A 17,642-nucleotide genomic window follows, 5' to 3' on the forward strand; every position below is an offset into this window, starting at 1 on the left:
ATCAATTTTCCTCTTCAATTTTTGGAAAATTAATAAATCATCAAATAGTTAATCTTCGTTACGATATATTTTAATCCATTGATGATAACTACTGATAACTTAAGGTACAAAAACGATGTAAAATGACTGTGAAGTGAAAAAAAAATTATTATAACAATTTATAAATAAAATGTTGCATAAGATATATTAGCTACGATACGATAAATTATCGTCTCAAAATGAGAAGTAAACAATTTTAGCATTTTTTCTTTCATATCTATTAATATATTAATTATACATTACAGGTTGATAATTATAGCATTAATCTCGAACAAAGAGAACAATAGTTTGCCTTTTAGAGGAGCAGCATTCACCATAGAAATACCGATCAACCTTATTTGTGCAAGCTGGCAAGGCTTTACCAACGTTCTACCAGTGCACGTGCAGGTTTACACGTATGAAATGTCAGAACAACGGGTGGATTGATTGTTTAAACAAGCATTTAAGCGTCTCGAAGGTGTCGCAAAGTCTCGACTATTTCCTCGAAGGTTGACCAAGGACGGGTACCGCAAGGATCTGAATAGAGAAGAAAGAAGAAAGTCTGTACATATACAAACGTTAGTTACAAAAGTAAGTGTACTGCATAATACAAGAATAATAAAATTCTCAATCTATTGGTTATTCGTTAATAAGTTATTAACAAAAATTTTTCTTTAAAATAATGTTAAGTTTTAATCAGTTTATTAGTTATTAGTATAAGTTCATTAAATGAACTTTTATTTGATTTTGATTTAAGATTGGAATTATAGAATAGACATAAACAAAAATTTAATTAATTTATAATTTCATGGTTTATATTAAATTTGGATTAAATTAGATCTAACCTAATCTAATCTAAACTGTTTTTGTTAATAACTTTTTAATGAACAACGACCGCCAAATAAAACTTTACAATACTATTCACTGATGATTATTTTCACTATTAAAAAATCAAAATGATACCTTATAAATATTTATCGAAAATATTTTTTATCAATGTACTTATGTACAATTTTTGTGAACTTTTTTCAAAAAGAATCTTTTAACCTAGAGAGAATGAGATAAACATTGAAACAGGAGCTATTCAAAACAACAAACAAAACAATTATGGTCTCGTTATATCTGGGTGTTCGCGTTTAAAATTTCCATTTCCTTTGTCCCCGCGTTTTCCTATTTACATTTTTCTATTAACGCTTGGCCGCTTGGCAACATGTTTGCTTCCTTTTCTTCTTCGTGGAAAAAAAAGGCAGAGAGGGAGGGCAAGGGGAGGAAGATGGGAAGAAAGATGGAAGAGGGGACGATATGATTAATATTAATGGTAAGACGGTGAGCGTCAATCGAATTATGTATACGTAGTTATACGGAGGCTTGTTTACTCTAGGCCGTGTCTAACGAATCGATTCGTTAAGTCTTCTTGGATGGTTGCTCGTGGAAGGCGCTTTAACAGCTCTAGCGTTACTTCTCGGGTATACTAATCGTCTGAAAGGGTTCTGGCCTTGTTGTGAACAAAGTCAGACTACTAGAACACGGGAACTGTAAAGGAATTTAAATATTACTCAATGTGGAAATTTAAATTTTATCAAATTGAAGCAAAAATTAAAATTTAAATTAAATTGAAATCTTTGAAATTCTTCTATAATCGTTCTGTAAATCGTTGATGAGACGAAGCTTATCGATAATATTAATTTTTTTTAGAATCGTTCATAACTCATGCGATTGGAAAAAAGGAGCAACGAAAATGAAGGCATTCGCTGGTTCTCCGGCCAAGCTACCGGTCGGACAAGTCGCAGCTCGAGGCTTCTAGAACAAAGTACATGAACGGGAATAATAATATTCGAGAAAGATTTTGATAATACCTTGATTTGATTAGATTTTTATTTTTCGAAACAGGGAAATTATTGATTGCAAATCTTTGAAGATGGAAATTTTCCGCCATTTTCCGTATTTTGGGGGTTGGACCGAAGGGATGCTGCGCAGATGTGATACTTTCATCTACACAGAGGGTAGAGCAATGCTCTGATTGGATCAGTATCCCCTGTTCCAGAGGGTTGTTACTTCCCTCTCCTTCAATCTAGATACGGATATGGTGCATCCTCCATTTTATAAAACTGTGAATATCTCTACCAGTATTATTTCATACTCCATTAAAAATTCTTCTAATTCCTCTAAGAATAAATCAGTATATCAGATAATCCGGCAGACGATATTTAATTATAATTTCATTTACAGGAAAGCAATATCAAAAAGTTTCAAGAAGAAACGACACAACCTCTGAGTAGAGTCATATCGACTGATAGAATTGAAAATCCTCTTTAAGAAAGGCTTGGAATTGATCTTTGGAGCCTGGACAGAGACGCAAAGATTCAGGGACGACGACTGCGCAGGATTTCTCTCGCGATGCGGCGGTGTGTCGCGGCGGTGGCTGGCCAACCCCTGAGGGCAGTGGCAAAGGGTGGCAGAGGCGAAGGGTGCGGTCTTTCCTCGTAATCAATACCAGTGTCGGCTGGCCTCGCTCCTCGCCGTTCTCACTCGCCGCCCACGCGAAATCCTGCAGACACCGGCTGCCACGCCACGAATTTTTCTTCTTGTCGTCACCGCGCGCCGCCGCCCCCTCTTATCGGCTTTTGTCGTCGCGTCGTTGTCGTGACGGTGTCTGTCCACCCTATTCCCTCTTCTCGCCAAATAATGTGGATCATTGTCGAGATGTCTACTCATAAGGCGAATAGATTGCGGATTTGTATGCAAATACAGTGGAACATCTGTAACTCAAACCTCCTCGATAAAAGAAGAATCTTATTTTAATTTAAAGATTAAAAGAGAAAGTTTAGAAATCAAAATATTTCGATACCTGTTTTTTGGGAGAAACGTGTGTATTTCTTATGTCTTACGTTCAAATTCTCCATTATGTATGCAATCATTCAAAGGAACGATATATCATTCGCAGCATATGTATATGTCCACGTATACATTACAGTTTGAAGAAGATTCAACGCACTTGCATAGTCTATAAATACGCAAGACACAAAGCCAGAGTTGCAGAAATAAGAGAAACGCGAGCGAAGCGGGTGTTGGTTCTCCTCGAGGGCGCTTCCTGAAAGGCGAGCCGTTAATTGTATAAATGATTCTCACGGGAGGATCGTAATTATACCGCTCGCGCATTCCTTGGCCACAGCTCCAAAGGCAGCGAGCGTAAACGTAGATGCGTGAGAGTGCGTACACGCGAAACTCGGCCGTGTGTTGCTTAAATCATTAATTAGTGCCGCACGCGCTACGCTCCACCGTTGAAAACTAGAATTTCGCACGGAGCCCCACTTCGAAACGTTACCACAATGATTAAGCGTTGAATAATTGCCTGATTCTTTTGCTGTCGGTTGTATTCCGTTTAGAGTTTCAACGTTATCTTTTTTTTCCTCTCTTGAATGACGTATAAATTTACAAACCTAATGTAAATCGTGTTATATTTTCGCGTGTACGTAGTATATATTCTAACCTCAATTAAATGGAATAAAAATCTTTTTAGTACGTTTGAATTTTGAACGTACTGAAGTAATCAAGTTTTTGTGTTGAAACATAATGATTTTATATTTCTAAAAATAAAATTAAAAGTTAATAATCGTAATATTGTTTCGTCAAATAAACGTGAGAATATTCATGACGAAGATAACGTTAATGGCGGCCCAATTTCTAACGAGTCATGCCGTGTAAAAAGGATGCGGCGTAAGCACGTTCGCAATCATCGATGCTACTCTTCTGAATTTTTTTCTTTTCTATTTCTCGTGCTAAATGCGTATTCTGTTTATTCCTTATGAGTAGGAGTTAATTTTATTGTAAACAGCCTGACAGTGAAATATGCAGCGATGCGGCGTTGCCAAATAAACGTACATATAAAAACACACGAAAATTTTGCAGCGAATGATTCGAATGAAAGAAACAAAATTATATCGCGATATATTGAAACATATTTTTACAATCACCTCTTGAAGATTTTTGCCTTCAAACTTTTGAAATATTCGCATCGCCATATTGAACATAGAAATGTCCATGAGCGCTATAATTGGTAAGAATTGCACTTTATCAACAGCGCAAAAATTATTTCTTGCGTACATATTTGCTCCATCTTACAAATCATTAAAACTCTCTTTATTTTTACTCCTTTTGTTAGGGCTGCTTTTTATTCTGTGTAATATTCACACTTGTCATCTGCGATTTGCATTTGGTGACGCTTTCAAGGTATTCTCTCTCGTGTTGACATTCGAATGCATTTCGCATCGTGGCTACGTGCAATTCTCTGCAACACATCTCCGTGATTATTCCGATGTTGCATTATAGTGAACAAATCACACTTTATTGAGATTGCACAATCTGTTGGCGCCTATCGTCAACGAAATAATTTAATGAGAATGCATCTCTATATCGCAGGCTACTGACCGGCCAAATTGCCTAATAAAAAATTCTTCGTTAGTTTAAAACTGCTACAAATAACTCAATAAATTTATTATTTTTGTCTTGTTTATTGAAAATTATATTTTGAATATTGAAAAAATACTAAGGAAGAATTAAATTTTAACTCTGAATATATAAAAACAGTATTTATAATAATTATTTTATGTATATTTTTTTTTATTTTTTAAAAATATCTTTTATGTAATTGTATCAACTATAGTACTAATTCTAAACATATGAAGAAAATGAAGATTTGATATATCATGCATCGATAAGAAAAGTTCATAATTTTCTACCTTACCACTTCAGTAACGAAAATAAGGACTACACAAAGAAAAATCGATAGAGGGCGGGCAGGTTTAAATGACTACCATGGTTTTCGGAAGCTGTCGGTAGTTTTTATTTCGCGTATTCCGCGACTGAGACAATTGGAGGGTCGAAATGTCAGAAATTCGATGGGAATCAACGAATGTGTGTAATGTCAGTTACAAGTGACGTATTAGCGCTTCCCGCGGCGCGTTCTTCACGCGAAACGATGCCAAGAGGATAAATTATGCCTCGAAAAGAAAACACGTAAGTGTCCATTAATCAGCTTCTAACCTCGACCAGTTTATTAGCAAGATTTTCCCTTCTCTTCGCGTCTTTTTCTCTGGAACAAGAATGAACAAACGTGTTTTCATTAAAAAAAAATTAACGGTCCGCTCGTTAACGTGGACATATTCTCAGCAAAGCGAAAACATGGGAGCGAGACAGAAGAAAACGTATGAACGCTTACTTCAAAACTCTGGCAGACCTTCTGCCGCCGCATCAGGAGGGTCGCAAACGCAACAAGGTCGACATCCTGATTCACGCATCAAAGTACATCAAAGACCTCCATAGCCGTACAGAAGAATTGTTTTCGGCTCATGCATCAGAAGCACATAGTAAACAAATAACTTTGACAATAAGCATAATTTCAAAATTTAAGTTTTTTTTCTTTATTTCTTTTAAAATATTTTTGGTTACAGAAGAAGAATTGGCTCGTCTCAAAAAACTTGTAACCCAGCTTTTCTCTCGTACACAATTATTGTCTACTCTTCTGCGAGAAGCTGGTATATCTGTTCCAGCAGAGCCAGCTCTTGAAAAGATATCTCCTTTAAAATGGTCAAATAAAATTAATGTAGAAGATGCAGAAAAATATTTCAATAAAATAGAAGAAAGTAAAAATATTAAATAAGTATATGTAACAAATGAAAAATAATTTTATTGAATTTAAATGTTCATAAAAAATATTTGATTTTAGTAAAAAATTCTGAAAGCAAGAGGGAAAAGTCTGTAGAACTGAAAGTGCCTTCTAAGAGAAAATCAGTTACTTCTTCTCATTCATCTAACAAAAAAATTGAAAATAACGATATTTCTAAGGATGTGAATAATTCCATAGAGAATCAAGAGAATCAAGTAAATTGTGTAAATAACAATGATGATATCTCAGATGCTTATCCTGTATCAGATGTATTAGATACAGGATCTAAAGCAGTAGAATGTTGTCAAACAAACACAGGTATTTATTTCTTTTTATTTTAACATAATTTGTCTTAGATATGAAAATATCTTGTACTATTTTGTTAATTAGATTCTGATGCAGCAGTTACTTCTTCAATAAATGGCAAAACTAATAATGGTAAATATAATATTGATATTATATTAATAGATTTAAATTGGAATTTTTTATTCCATCACTTTAAATTATAAAATATTTTTCTAGCATTAGAAAAAGTAGAATCTCAAAAAAAGATAAAAAGAAAAACAAAGAGGAAACAGGAGAAAAAATCACTGACATCATGTATAAATAATTCCGTAACTAGTCTGACCCCAAATACCCTTATATTATCTGGTGGTAAGTTAATGCCTTTGGTAACTCCAATGACGTCGAATATAATTGTAAATACTCAGCAACAAGCAGCGAATCCCATAATACTCGGTAATGGTCAACAGAATCAAATGATCGTGATGCAATCTTTGACAAATCGTGTGCAGAATCCAGTTGTCTCCATTTGCAATCAAGCTGTGATTAACACAGTTCAAAAGGTTACACTCAATACGGTCCCTAGTATTCGTGCGAATATGGTAGTTGATTCGCAGAATTGGGCATCTAATGTAAAGAATATAATCAATGCAACAAAAATCGGCGGTCACAAAGGCATTCTGCCTAAGGGTAAGGAAGTTACAAAGACAACGATGACATATAAAGTTCCTATTCCGGCGGTTCATAAGGAAAAAGCAGAAAAATCTAAAGAAAATGGTTCTAAGAAGGATACGGAAATTAAATCGAAAATCAATAAGAATCATACAAAAAATTCTAAAAATCAACAATCTACAGATACTATTGAAGACAAAAATGACAAAGAAAAAAGTATTAAAACCGTTGAAGACACAAATTTTGCACAAAAAATTATACTTAAACGACCCGCAAGTACAGAAACAGGATCTATAGATGAATCTGTTGATAAAAAACGAAAAAGAAATGAAAATAATGAACAAAGTCCAATAATTCTGAATTCAGTACCTATATCAAAATCAGACTTTACTGTAACCTGTAAATCTATTGAAAGCTTAAAGCATGTAATAGAAAAGATAGGAGAGGATACAAATGAAGAACAGGATAAAATACATCCTTTGATTCAATCAGAAGAAAATAAAGAAACAAATGTACAATGTTCTGTTTTATTAAATACTATTAGTACTAATCAGGAGGATGTTTCTAATTCTTCAAAACCAATAGATGTCATGACATCCAATAATATTCAATGTGAAGCAAAAGAAAGTCAAAATACGTCAGACACAACATCATCTGTTACTTTCCCAGAAGAACAAGTAAAATCTTCTAATGAAAATATCTCAGATTCTAATACTAATTTCAATATTCCTGTTGATAGTACATTAGAAAAATCAAGTAGCTGCATAGATCACTCTAATTCTAATTCTAAATCATCTTTAACGGAAGTAGAAGAGATTGAAAATTCTGTAGAATCTAAAAAAATAAAGGAAGTTTGTAATCTTGATACAGAATTCGATAATCTTTTACAGAATTCGGTGGCATCAAAAGAGCCAGAGGTTGTTGAAGGAACAAGTAACTTAGAAAGTAATAAGATTATTCTAAATTTAGATACAAATACTACAACAACTTTAAAACCAGAAACAAATACTACGATTCAAAATTCAGACATCACACAAACGTCATCGTCATTACTTCCAGTTAATATAGTAGAAGATGAATCCAAATTAACAAAGACATCAAAGGAGGAAGTATCAAAAACGTCACTCTCATATAATACGGAAAATTCTTTTGTACCAATTAGCAGCAGAACTGATGGTCTTCATTCTGATCTTTCAAATGATATATTTGCATCTCTTCAAGTTCCTTCTAGTTCACATAATCCAGAATCTATATCTCCTACAGCAGCATTCCTAATGGCTTTTCCATTAGTATCTTCACTAAATGGTAAGACAGAAGTTTTGGAGGAAGAAATGAAAGAGGATTTTAAATACCATAGTCAAACTCCACCCATGCTTCTACAAATTGGAGCAATGGAACCTAATAGTTTCAAGTTCAAAACAGCATCTCCACCTCATTCTATCGCTGAAAAACGTTTAAAAATGACGTGTGAGGAAAAAAAAGCGGTAAATACTTCCGTGAACGAAACAGTAACTTCAAATATGATGCTCTCTGCAGAATGTACTACAGCCACGAAAGCATTGCCCAAAATTATAAACGACGAACATCTCAAAGAACCTTATAAGATTGTTCAAGGTGTATTGGCATCATCTTTGGAAAAGTCTGCATCTTCTAGCTCTTACTCGCACACAACTTTATATTCTATTTCAAATGCTTCAGGTACTACTTCAATCACTAGTACTTCAGAAACGGGAGAAAATTGTCAGAGTCAGCTTTCAACAAATCTAAGAAATGCAATTACTACCAACGAAAATATTGTTGCTTCTCAAATTACAGATACAGTCTCAATTTCAAATAAGACAAATTCAACTAATTGTTCTGTACAAACTTCAACTTGTGATACTAATGTTCGATATAGTACTTCACAAGACTTTTTATCGAGTTACTCAACAATCGTCGAGAATAATATTACCAATCTGCAACAGAATCCAAATGTTTGTACTAGTTCAGCAATCCAAGAAACAAATTCATCTGGATTAAATCAAAATATCGTTCCTGATGTAACCCAAGCATCTTTGGTTTCTCATTTGACTAATACCAATACAACTACAAATACTACATCATTACCATTACAGAATATGCAAATAGATTATACTTCTCAGATGAAAGATAAAGAACCTCATAATTCTCGTCTGACTTATGGGATTCACAGCAAAGATTCTCTAATGGATTCTAACATTGCTCCTAATAATCGTTTGAATTATACTGGCCATATGGATAGAGTTCTTCCCACTTCTTCTCAAAGTATTCAACAGGAATACCCAATGCAATCTAAAGATGCAACTCTACCAATTCTCTCTTCTCAAGCCATGCAAACTGTCTATGAATCACAACCCAAAGATAGTCATGTTCTAACTACTCAACAGAATGCTCATCAAAGTTTCACTATTAATGAGAAAGATCATATTATTCAGAATACTCATAGTGATTATACTGTGGATCAAAATAAAAATCTGTCTCGAAAAGATTCGTATTCGACAGCCAATAGTAATGCAAGTACATCCAACAGAAATCAAAATTATCCTTCAAAAGATTTAATATCAAATTCTGAAAATCATTATCAACGCAGTTATTCAAAGATAAATAAAGAGTCTGATTCTTCAAATAACAATGTTGTGGATCAAGATTCAAAGTTAAATAATATTTTGAGATCAAAAACTCAAGAACCACAAGATCATAGACGTGATAATAATTATAATTCTGCAAAAAAAATGGATGTTGATCCATTCGTTCAAACATTTTCTTATAATGTAAAAGAATCCATGACTAGCCAAGAACAAAATGTTCTAAATCAAAATACTGATAATATTTATCAAAATAAAAGAGAAGAGACACAAAATTATCCTACATATTCTAATAAAGATACAAAGAAAATCAGTACTAGTTCTTCCAATAATATGAACAATAAATCTCTCGTTCAAAATACTCCTGCTACGCGTTATTCACAACAATCAACGTCTTTCGTGGCTACATCTAACTATGAGCAAAGTACGGTTACTGAAAACCATGCGAAGTCGACGACTACTGTTGCTCATAATTCTTCAAATTTCAGTATTTTGTCTTGGACGACTTTTTCCCCTGTTGGTGGAGGAAATAACAATAATTTAGTACAATTTGAACAGGGATCGAGTCAGGCAGATAATACTGAAGCAAAAACAATATGTGAAAACTATAATTATGTTCCCCTTCATAAAGAAAATACAAATTTTTCCAATGTATTGACCAATGATGTTTATTCTGTGAATTCCACTATGGCTAATATAGACAAATCAAGAATGAAATCGGGAATGGAAGCACAGAAACAATCTTTTGTGGATCCTTCTAAAACTAGAAATATTCAAACTAATATTCCTCCATCTGGTAAACAGACTCGTATGCAAAATCAGTCTTCTTCCAATAATGATTACAACAAATATAGTACAGAAAATAAAAACAAATCTAAATATGGAATGGAATCTGAATATATTCAAAATGAATATTCAAATGTAGAACAGCAGCAATCGCAACAGCATGCACAGAAAAATCATCAATCTATGACAACAAAACAAGATAAAGCAATTTATCCAATGTCTAATTATGATTCTCAAGTAAACTTTGATCTACCTGAAGTTAGTTCTCAAATGAAGTATCCTGTTGAAACTTATGCAAGCTCGAATTTTAAATATTCAGACAAATCTCAACAACAAAATCAAAATAAGTATCAACCTTTAATCCAAGGACAAATTCCTTCTCTTCAACATGATAATGTTACTTATAACAATGATGGGAAGCATAATCAACAACAGAATACAAAATCGAAAGGAAATCAGCAGCAGCATGCAATTAGAGCACCTGTAAATTGGATGATGACTCCAGAGATAAAGCATAATTCCAATATTACCGATATTATTTTACCACCTATTGGAAAGGAATTGGACTTCTGCCAAAATAATCTATTTGCTCAAACGCCATCTTACAATCAGGGGACACCAAATCAGTTTTATAATAATTATGATGTTGCAGCTCATGGTTTTCCGAATTTACCGGTTCTACAAAGTGAACCAAAAAGGACTTCAGAAGTATTCTATTCTGAGGAACAACCATTCCCTTGGTCTCCTACAAAATCAAGCGTGCATGTTGAGCAGACTCAATCTGTTAAGGCTATAGATCAACATATTGTTCCTTCAAGTCTTCCAACTTTGGTCGGTGATCTTGATTTAGGTACTAATATATCCGAGAAACAGAGCTTTTTATTTGGTCAAGTAACTTCAAGAATTCCATCTGATCAAAATAAAGATCCTACCAAAGATAAAGATGGAAATGTTACAGGACGTGATTATCATACTGTGTTGAATAATCAAGCTGTTCAACATCCAGTAGCAGGATCTTCTTTTCTTTCTGTGAGTCAATTGGTAGAACATGAAAAAGCTGAGAAATCACATCAACATCATCAACAGCATCATCACCATCATCATCATCATCATCATCATCATACTCATCAACAGCAACAACAGCAGCAACAACAGCAACAGCAACAGGCTAGAAAACATCAGAGAAAAAGTAATACAAGTCCTAGAGGTAATAGTAAAAGGCAGATGGATATTCGGAAACAAACATCTAATGATCAAATGCATCAAAGACACGAGGAACAAAAATCGTCTGGACACACTTTCTCTGAACAAGGGTATCAGCAACACAGCAGCAGCAGCAGCAACAACAACAACAGCAGCAGCAGCAACAACAACAACAACAACAACAAAAATACCAACAAAATAATGTTCATTGGAGAAGCAGGAATTGTAAGAGCAATTACACTGCTGAGGCATTGATAGGAACTAATAACAGTGTGCATGATACAAATCAAGATAAACATGCTTCGATCAAATTTTCTACGAATTATTCGCAGAATAAATTCCAAACAAGTCTACCTACTGCAGATGCGGTCATGCCTCTTAATTATTTTTCAAATACAGACGACGGCAGTGGTTACGGACAAATGGTGAACCAGAATTTTAATTCATATACATATTCTTCTAATACTAATATTTACCCTACTTCGAATTTTATAACCAGCATATCGAATACACCTACCAGCTACATGATGCCATTACACGATAATACTGACTATATGGAAGCAAATGCTTTCCTTCTGTCAAATGTGACAATTGCTTCGACAGTTACCACTTCATCAACTTCTACCGTGACCACCTCGACTTCAAATGTAAATACGAACACGAAGAATCACCAACACTATGGAAAGCATCAAAATTGCGATAAAAGATCGTATCCTACGAATGCAAAGAAAGGAAAAAGAAAAGGTCTCGATGGAACTATGCAAAATTTAGAGTTTCCTCTATCTGGTATCAATTCACCCCTAGAAGATTATCATCACTCTACTACGTTCTTACCACCACCACCACCACCACATGCTAGCCCCCTTTATCAGAATCACTCACAGGCAAATGTATATACTAAAGCAGTAAATGGTTTACCGCCTCCCCCGTCGGTATCTGGCCCTCAAGGTGTACCTACGGCTGGTTTTCCAATGAATCCAAACATGCCAAGGGGAGGAATTGTGGCAAGCAATCATATGACTATGAGTCATCATCCTTCTGGTACAAGTCTTACTAACTTCAATTTGAGTACCATTTTTCCAGAAATGAATGACAAAGTATGTGGTATTGATAACTCTAATTTAAATTTTTTATAATGTGATATTTTATTGAAATATCAATTAAAGTGAAATTAACATTTTATTAATTATTGTAGAATATTGAATAATTTTAGTTCATTTGCTAGATTACTGGATATAAACCACCAAATGGTATACCACCTGGTTTATCACAGCCACCTAATCAATCTGCAGCTTATACACAAAGGACCAATTATTCAACAAATCCTCTCTGTCATCTGCCACAGGTTTTTTTTTTTTTAATAACCGAAATCTTTACTTTAACTATTCTGTGAATTAAGATTAAAACAGGAATGTTTTCAGGTATCAGAAGGAAGTCAGTTTGGTAATAGCGTTCCTCCTCCTCCTCCTCCTCCACCTCCTCCTGGAGTGATACATTACAAGAATGTATAATAATGTAAGTATGAATGAAGAACCAATCGATAGTTGTAAATATGTAAATAATCGTGTAATTAATTAAATTAAAAAAAATTGATATATTTGTGATATGTTTGATTTTATATTGCACAAGGTGATTGATAAAGATTATTAAAAATGTTAAGTTAACAAATGAATTATAAGGATGCAAATTCTATACTTTATTACATATTTCATTACAATTTAGAAATGTCGTTTAGTTTTTCGCGTTTCATTTGCTAAACGAGCATTTCATTGAATCTTATAAAAATTGGAACATTGTTGGCAAATATATATTATTTATTACTACAATCCTTTGCAATCTTTCTATCTTAATTGTACATGAATACAGGAAACAAATATCACAGCACATATTCCCCATTAAACCAACCTCTTTGTTTTATTACCTAATGTCTTTTGTAGGTGGTTTCAATGGAATTTTTCCGAAACTAAATTTCTCTGCCAAGAACATACTCTTTTCCTCAGCTGTTAATTGATTATCTAACGAATAAACGCTGTCATCAATAACAATTGCTGTCAACGTTGCAGTGAAAGATGGTTTTCCAAATGGTTCGTTTGTAGATGCCGTCACGCTATTAGAAGTTTGACTTTGCGCGAAAGTACCAAATGGCGAAGTAATTTGTTGTGATGTAAAGGTATTCGTGGTTGTAGTTGTACTTGTAACATTTGTGGAACCAAACGGTGAATTGCTCATATCACCAAATGTAGATGATGTGAATGGAGTAGTAGTACTAGGTGTTCCGAAAGTAACTCCGGTATTTAGAGTACCAAATGTTGTACTAGAAGATGTAGCTGCTGTAGGAAAAGTTTCACTGGCAGTTCCCGTAGTTATTCCGAATGTAGACTTTGAGAAAGCTGCCGTACTATTTGTTTCAAATTGTGAGGTCGCGGTAGCAAAGGGACTAGCAGTCGTCGAAGGCGTTATACCAAATGGTGATGCAGTAGAAGTGGAAATGGCGGGTGTAGTACCCTGAGTATTTCCGAACATGTTCACAGAAGGTGTAGAAGTGGTAATGCCAAAAGCATTTGTAGGTTGTGCGGTACTAAAAGCGGGTGTTGTAGTATTGGATCCACCAAATATACCGCCAGAACTTCCAAATGTCGGTTTCTCGCCGAATATAGAACCAGAATTATTTCCAAAGGTTGCCGAACCGCCAAAAACTGGTGCTCCTCCAAAAGCAGGTGTTTCAGATTGTGAGAATATTCCCGAACTAAAAGTTCTTGAGGATGGAGTAACTCCAAACATGGAGTTGGTAGTCTGTAAATTTGAGGAACCGCCAAACGGATTAGCAGTAGAGGTTTTAGCTCCAGTGAATATAGAAGCATTAGATTGAGAGGAAGTGCTATTGAATAGAGAGGAAGAAGAAGTTGCTCCACTATTGAATACCGATGTGGATGCCTGAGATGTTTGCCTGGCGAAAACATTGTTCACTTGATTGGATGTTCCAAATATGCTGGGCTGCCCAAAAACGGGCTGGGAAGCTCCGCCACCGAAAATTGAACCAGATGAGCCAAAAGTCTGCGTGTTTTGTCCTATATTAAATGTAGAAGTGTTTGTAATTCCAAAAATAGAATTAGTGTTGGTACCACCACCAAACACTCCTAAATTACTGCTAAAAGTTGGGGTACTACCAAATACAGGATTTGAAGTCGTGGTTGTTTTCCCAAAGATTGATGTATTACTGGTGGAAGTGAAACCTCCACTAAATGGATTGTTTTGACTTCCAAATGTTTTGTTTCCAAATACAGAAGAGGATGGAGTACTGCTTGGATGTCCAAGTTGAGGAGTTGCAAAAGCAAAACTGGAGGATTTTCCAGATGTATTATCATTCCTGGTATTTTTATGACCTGTTCCTAAAATTTCTTTCTAGAAAAAAAAAAAAAAAAGAATACTTTAAATTATAACAAAGACTTATCAATTACTTATATAATTTTACATACAAGTTTGGTTAATGTTTCACGGGTAGGATTTTTAAAAGCTTCCCTTTTTGCTTTCATATCTCTACATAATTGTTGAAAATGTAATTTCTGAAAGAAACATATAAATATGCACATATTAAAAGAACTCATAATAATATCTTAATAGAAAAAGAATATATATATATATATATATATGTGATACTAACTGCTTGCTCTACCATTCCAGAGCTTTGGGCTTTATACATTTCCCATCGTACTTCTTCTGGTGACAAGTCTTCCATGCCAGGAATGCATGGTTTTTCTTTAATCGGTGCAAAACATGATAATAACCATTGTCCTCCTTTTTCCGCGATAAGTATTTCTTTCGCAACCAATACCCTTGTTTTAAAATAAAAATTAATCGAATATCCCATATTTATTATCAAAAAAATTTATTGTACTTACGCCAAATATTCGTCATCATTGTAAGAATCAGCTTTGGTATTATTTCCTACTATAGAACAAACGTTTTAATGTTAAATGTTTAAAAAAATATAAATAATATTTTTATTTCTTACCAAAATTTATATGATCAAATTGACAATACTGTCCAAATCGACAATTCCCTTGTAGATAATATTTACAAACAACCATCGTGCATATGATTCAATGTGTTTAATCTTATTATGAAAATTTCGTCACACTGCATTTGGTGATCATATACAATATCGAGATGTTGATTTCTATGAGCTGCACCAGAGAGCGTAAATTCAATCTGGGAATTTAATTCCTTTATTTAACGAAAAACATAAATTTTTTTTTTATATAGAGTTACCAGTTGTTATCATTAACAAATCTTTTAATAAAAACATCAATTTTTAGAATCTTAGTTTTATCAATAAATAATGTTTCTATTTTTGAAATCTAGTGATTTAAATAAGATTGTCACGTGATTGGATCAGTCACAGTTATTTACTGCTATGTGTTAATATTCTAAGTGAGAAAAAACGTTGTAATTAAAAAATAAAAAATATAAAAAATTTTTCTAATTCTCTTCGTAATCGTATTAAAAGAACAATAGTTGTTTGATTATTAGTAAAAATATTTAAATGTTTGTATTGAACAGAATTTCACAATAGTCATCATTTATCACATTTAATTACGCACGTTGCAGGAATGCAGACGTATGTGTAAAAAACATCGCGATGATTCTTTCGCAAGATGCGTTCTAAATTCGGTCAAACTCGTTGATAGATTCTTCGTTCGATTCAATCAGAGTTCGTGTGTTGAAAAGAGACACAAATAACTGGGTCGTCTTCCTTATCAGTGAACTTCGGAACACGCCCCACGCCGTTGAAATTGAACCGGCTGAACCCAACCCCTTTTCAGCCCAACCAACAGAACGTAATGTTTTCACGTGTTTCGTTTTTAAATTGATTGATTTCGATCAAAATACAAGTTATTCATAGCTTCTAAGAAAGATGGTAAGTATTATTTTTTAATATCTGAGAAATAGGTTATATGTGTCTAATTTATGTGTCTCGAAAAGATAAAATCCTTTATCAGTCAAATTGAAAATCCATGTAACAAATTTTCGTTTAATATTCAATATATTTTCTTCTCTTTTGTAAATATATATTACGGATTAATTAATTAAAATAACAACTTTATAGTGAACAAAATGACGAATATTCACTGACGAAAAACCTAAATTTGGACTATGCGTTAATAATTACATTCGAATTTCTTAATAATGTTTTAAATTATTTATTTTTAATGTTTTTATTGCAGTCGGGAACGCTGAAACCTTATCTGGCAGCAGTGAGAAGAACGCTTACTGCTGCTATGTGTTTGGAGAATTTCTCCTCTCAAATAGTTGAGAAACACAATAAACCAGAAGTTGAAGTGCGAGCTAGTAAGGAACTTCTTTTGACACCAATATTAATAAGCAGAAATGATAAAGAAAAAGTATTGATTGAGTCCAGTATAAATAGTATGAGAATAAGCATTGCTGTGAAGCAGGCTGATGACCTAGAAAAGCTTCTATGTCATAATTTCACAAGATTCATGACGATGAGAGCAGAACACTTCATTATTCTCAGGAGAAAGCCAATAGAGGTAAATATTTTATCATATTATTAAATAATAATAAAAAAAAGAAAAAGGGAAAGAAATAATTAATATTTATAATATTTACTTATCACAGGGTTATGATATTAGTTTTTTAATTACAAACATCCATGTAGAACAAATGTACAAACACAAGATTGTAGATTTTGTGATTTATTTCATGGAAGAAATTGACAGAGAGATCAGTGAGATGAAATTATCTATGAATGCAAGAGCTCGCATTTGTGCAGAAGAATTTTTAAAAAGGGTTAGTATACGCATGATATAAATATGAGAAGATATAATACAATTGCTAAAATATTTTTTTCCATTCCAGTTTTAACTTTATGGACACAATGTGTTAGCAACATAGCAATAATCACAAATGCCAGGTCACTAAAAATAACAGTGCCCATGAATCAAGCTGGTTAATATGCAACCAGATGAAATTTTAACAGATTAATCTCTCAAATTGACTCTAAACGCTCCTTAATCCAAACATGCCAATTCCCATTGTTGTCCAATCATGAAAAAAAGTTCATTCGAATACATTTTTCGATTAATCACTGTCATTCAGCTGTGTGTGTAACGAATAACAAGTCTGATGTACATGTAAGTACCATAACGGTATTAAATTCAGCACGCGCAGCCCCTCGTATGATAATCGCGAATATATTTCGCAATTCGTGCGTTTCTTTTCCTTAAAAAGAGGAAATTGAAACTGGTGGTATAGAAGTAAAGCGTGCAATTCCTTTTGCATTTATAAAGTTCTATTTATCTTACGAATCACTGTAACCATATTGATTTAATACTAATGTAAATACAAATAAACGAGAAGAACCATCGCCAGGACATGAATCAGGCCCCCCT

General features: G+C 33.7%; 3 protein-coding genes and 1 long non-coding RNA gene across 9 annotated transcripts; 2 read left to right on the forward strand and 2 right to left on the reverse strand.

Moving 5' to 3' along the window:
• Window positions 1-233: 233 nt before the first annotated feature.
• LOC147658037 (uncharacterized) lies at window positions 234-4,124 on the reverse strand. Of its 3 annotated transcripts, none has more exons than XR_015291312.1 (4): window positions 3,167-4,043; window positions 2,867-3,109; window positions 1,875-2,777; window positions 234-555 (listed from the first exon to the last, which is right to left on the reverse strand). It is a non-coding gene; the product is annotated as an uncharacterized LOC147658037 (long non-coding RNA). The 3 variants fall into 3 exon arrangements; XR_015291313.1 differs by having other exon boundaries at window positions 3,993-4,034; XR_015291311.1 differs by lacking the exons at window positions 1,875-2,777; window positions 2,867-3,109 and having other exon boundaries at window positions 3,993-4,124.
• A 610-nt stretch (window positions 4,125-4,734) lies between these two features.
• Window positions 4,735-13,055, forward strand: LOC100865185 (uncharacterized). The gene is given in 9 exon segments (XM_031915312.2): window positions 4,735-5,034; window positions 5,188-5,384; window positions 5,469-5,660; window positions 5,744-6,001; window positions 6,074-6,121; window positions 6,206-11,343; window positions 11,346-12,326; window positions 12,455-12,574; window positions 12,651-13,055. Coding segments are annotated over 9 exon segments (7,044 nt in total). The 5' UTR covers window positions 4,735-5,014; the 3' UTR covers window positions 12,741-13,055.
• On the reverse strand, window positions 12,902-15,398 carry LOC100865062 (uncharacterized). Of its 4 annotated transcripts, none has more exons than XM_012483850.2 (6): window positions 15,242-15,398; window positions 15,129-15,177; window positions 14,891-15,062; window positions 14,706-14,792; window positions 14,397-14,631; window positions 12,902-14,297 (listed from the first exon to the last, which is right to left on the reverse strand). In XM_012483850.2, exons 1-6 carry the CDS (start codon window positions 15,315-15,317, stop codon window positions 13,147-13,149), a joined length of 1,770 nt encoding a protein of 589 aa, XP_012339304.1. In that variant the 5' UTR covers window positions 15,318-15,398; the 3' UTR covers window positions 12,902-13,146. The 4 variants fall into 4 exon arrangements, with proteins under 4 accessions (XP_012339304.1, XP_086761350.1, XP_031771173.1 ...); XM_086905224.1 differs by having other exon boundaries at window positions 15,129-15,174; window positions 15,242-15,393; XM_031915313.2 differs by having other exon boundaries at window positions 12,902-14,631; window positions 15,242-15,390.
• Window positions 15,399-15,623: 225 nt separating this feature from the next.
• Window positions 15,624-17,617, forward strand: Arpc4 (Actin-related protein 2/3 complex, subunit 4). Its single transcript, XM_003691754.3, has 5 exons — window positions 15,624-15,774; window positions 15,838-16,147; window positions 16,455-16,781; window positions 16,870-17,040; window positions 17,110-17,617. Exons 2-5 carry the CDS (start codon window positions 16,145-16,147, stop codon window positions 17,113-17,115), a joined length of 507 nt encoding a protein of 168 aa, XP_003691802.1. The 5' UTR covers window positions 15,624-15,774; window positions 15,838-16,144; the 3' UTR covers window positions 17,116-17,617.
• Window positions 17,618-17,642: the final 25 nt, after the last annotated feature.

This window comes from Apis florea, unplaced genomic scaffold (genome assembly GCF_048593485.1).
Source record: "Apis florea isolate Af1SG1 unplaced genomic scaffold, ASM4859348v1 contig_2411_pilon, whole genome shotgun sequence".
NCBI lineage: Eukaryota > Metazoa > Arthropoda > Insecta > Hymenoptera > Apidae > Apis > Apis florea.

Coding starts and splice junctions, on each gene's coding strand:
- Arpc4 (XM_003691754.3), top strand. Junction 16,782..16,869: donor TCAGGAGAAAGCCAATAGAG/GTAAATATTTTA, acceptor TACTTATCACAG/GGTTATGATATTAGTTTTTT.
- LOC100865062 (XM_031915313.2), bottom strand. CDS start 15,317: ATGGTTGTTTGTAAATATTATCTACAAGGGAATTGTCGATTTGGACAG. Junction 15,178..15,241: donor ATTTGATCATATAAATTTTG/GTAAGAAATAAA, acceptor TTTGTTCTATAG/TAGGAAATAATACCAAAGCT. Junction 14,632..14,705: donor GTGAAACATTAACCAAACTT/GTATGTAAAATT, acceptor TTTTTTTTCTAG/AAAGAAATTTTAGGAACAGG.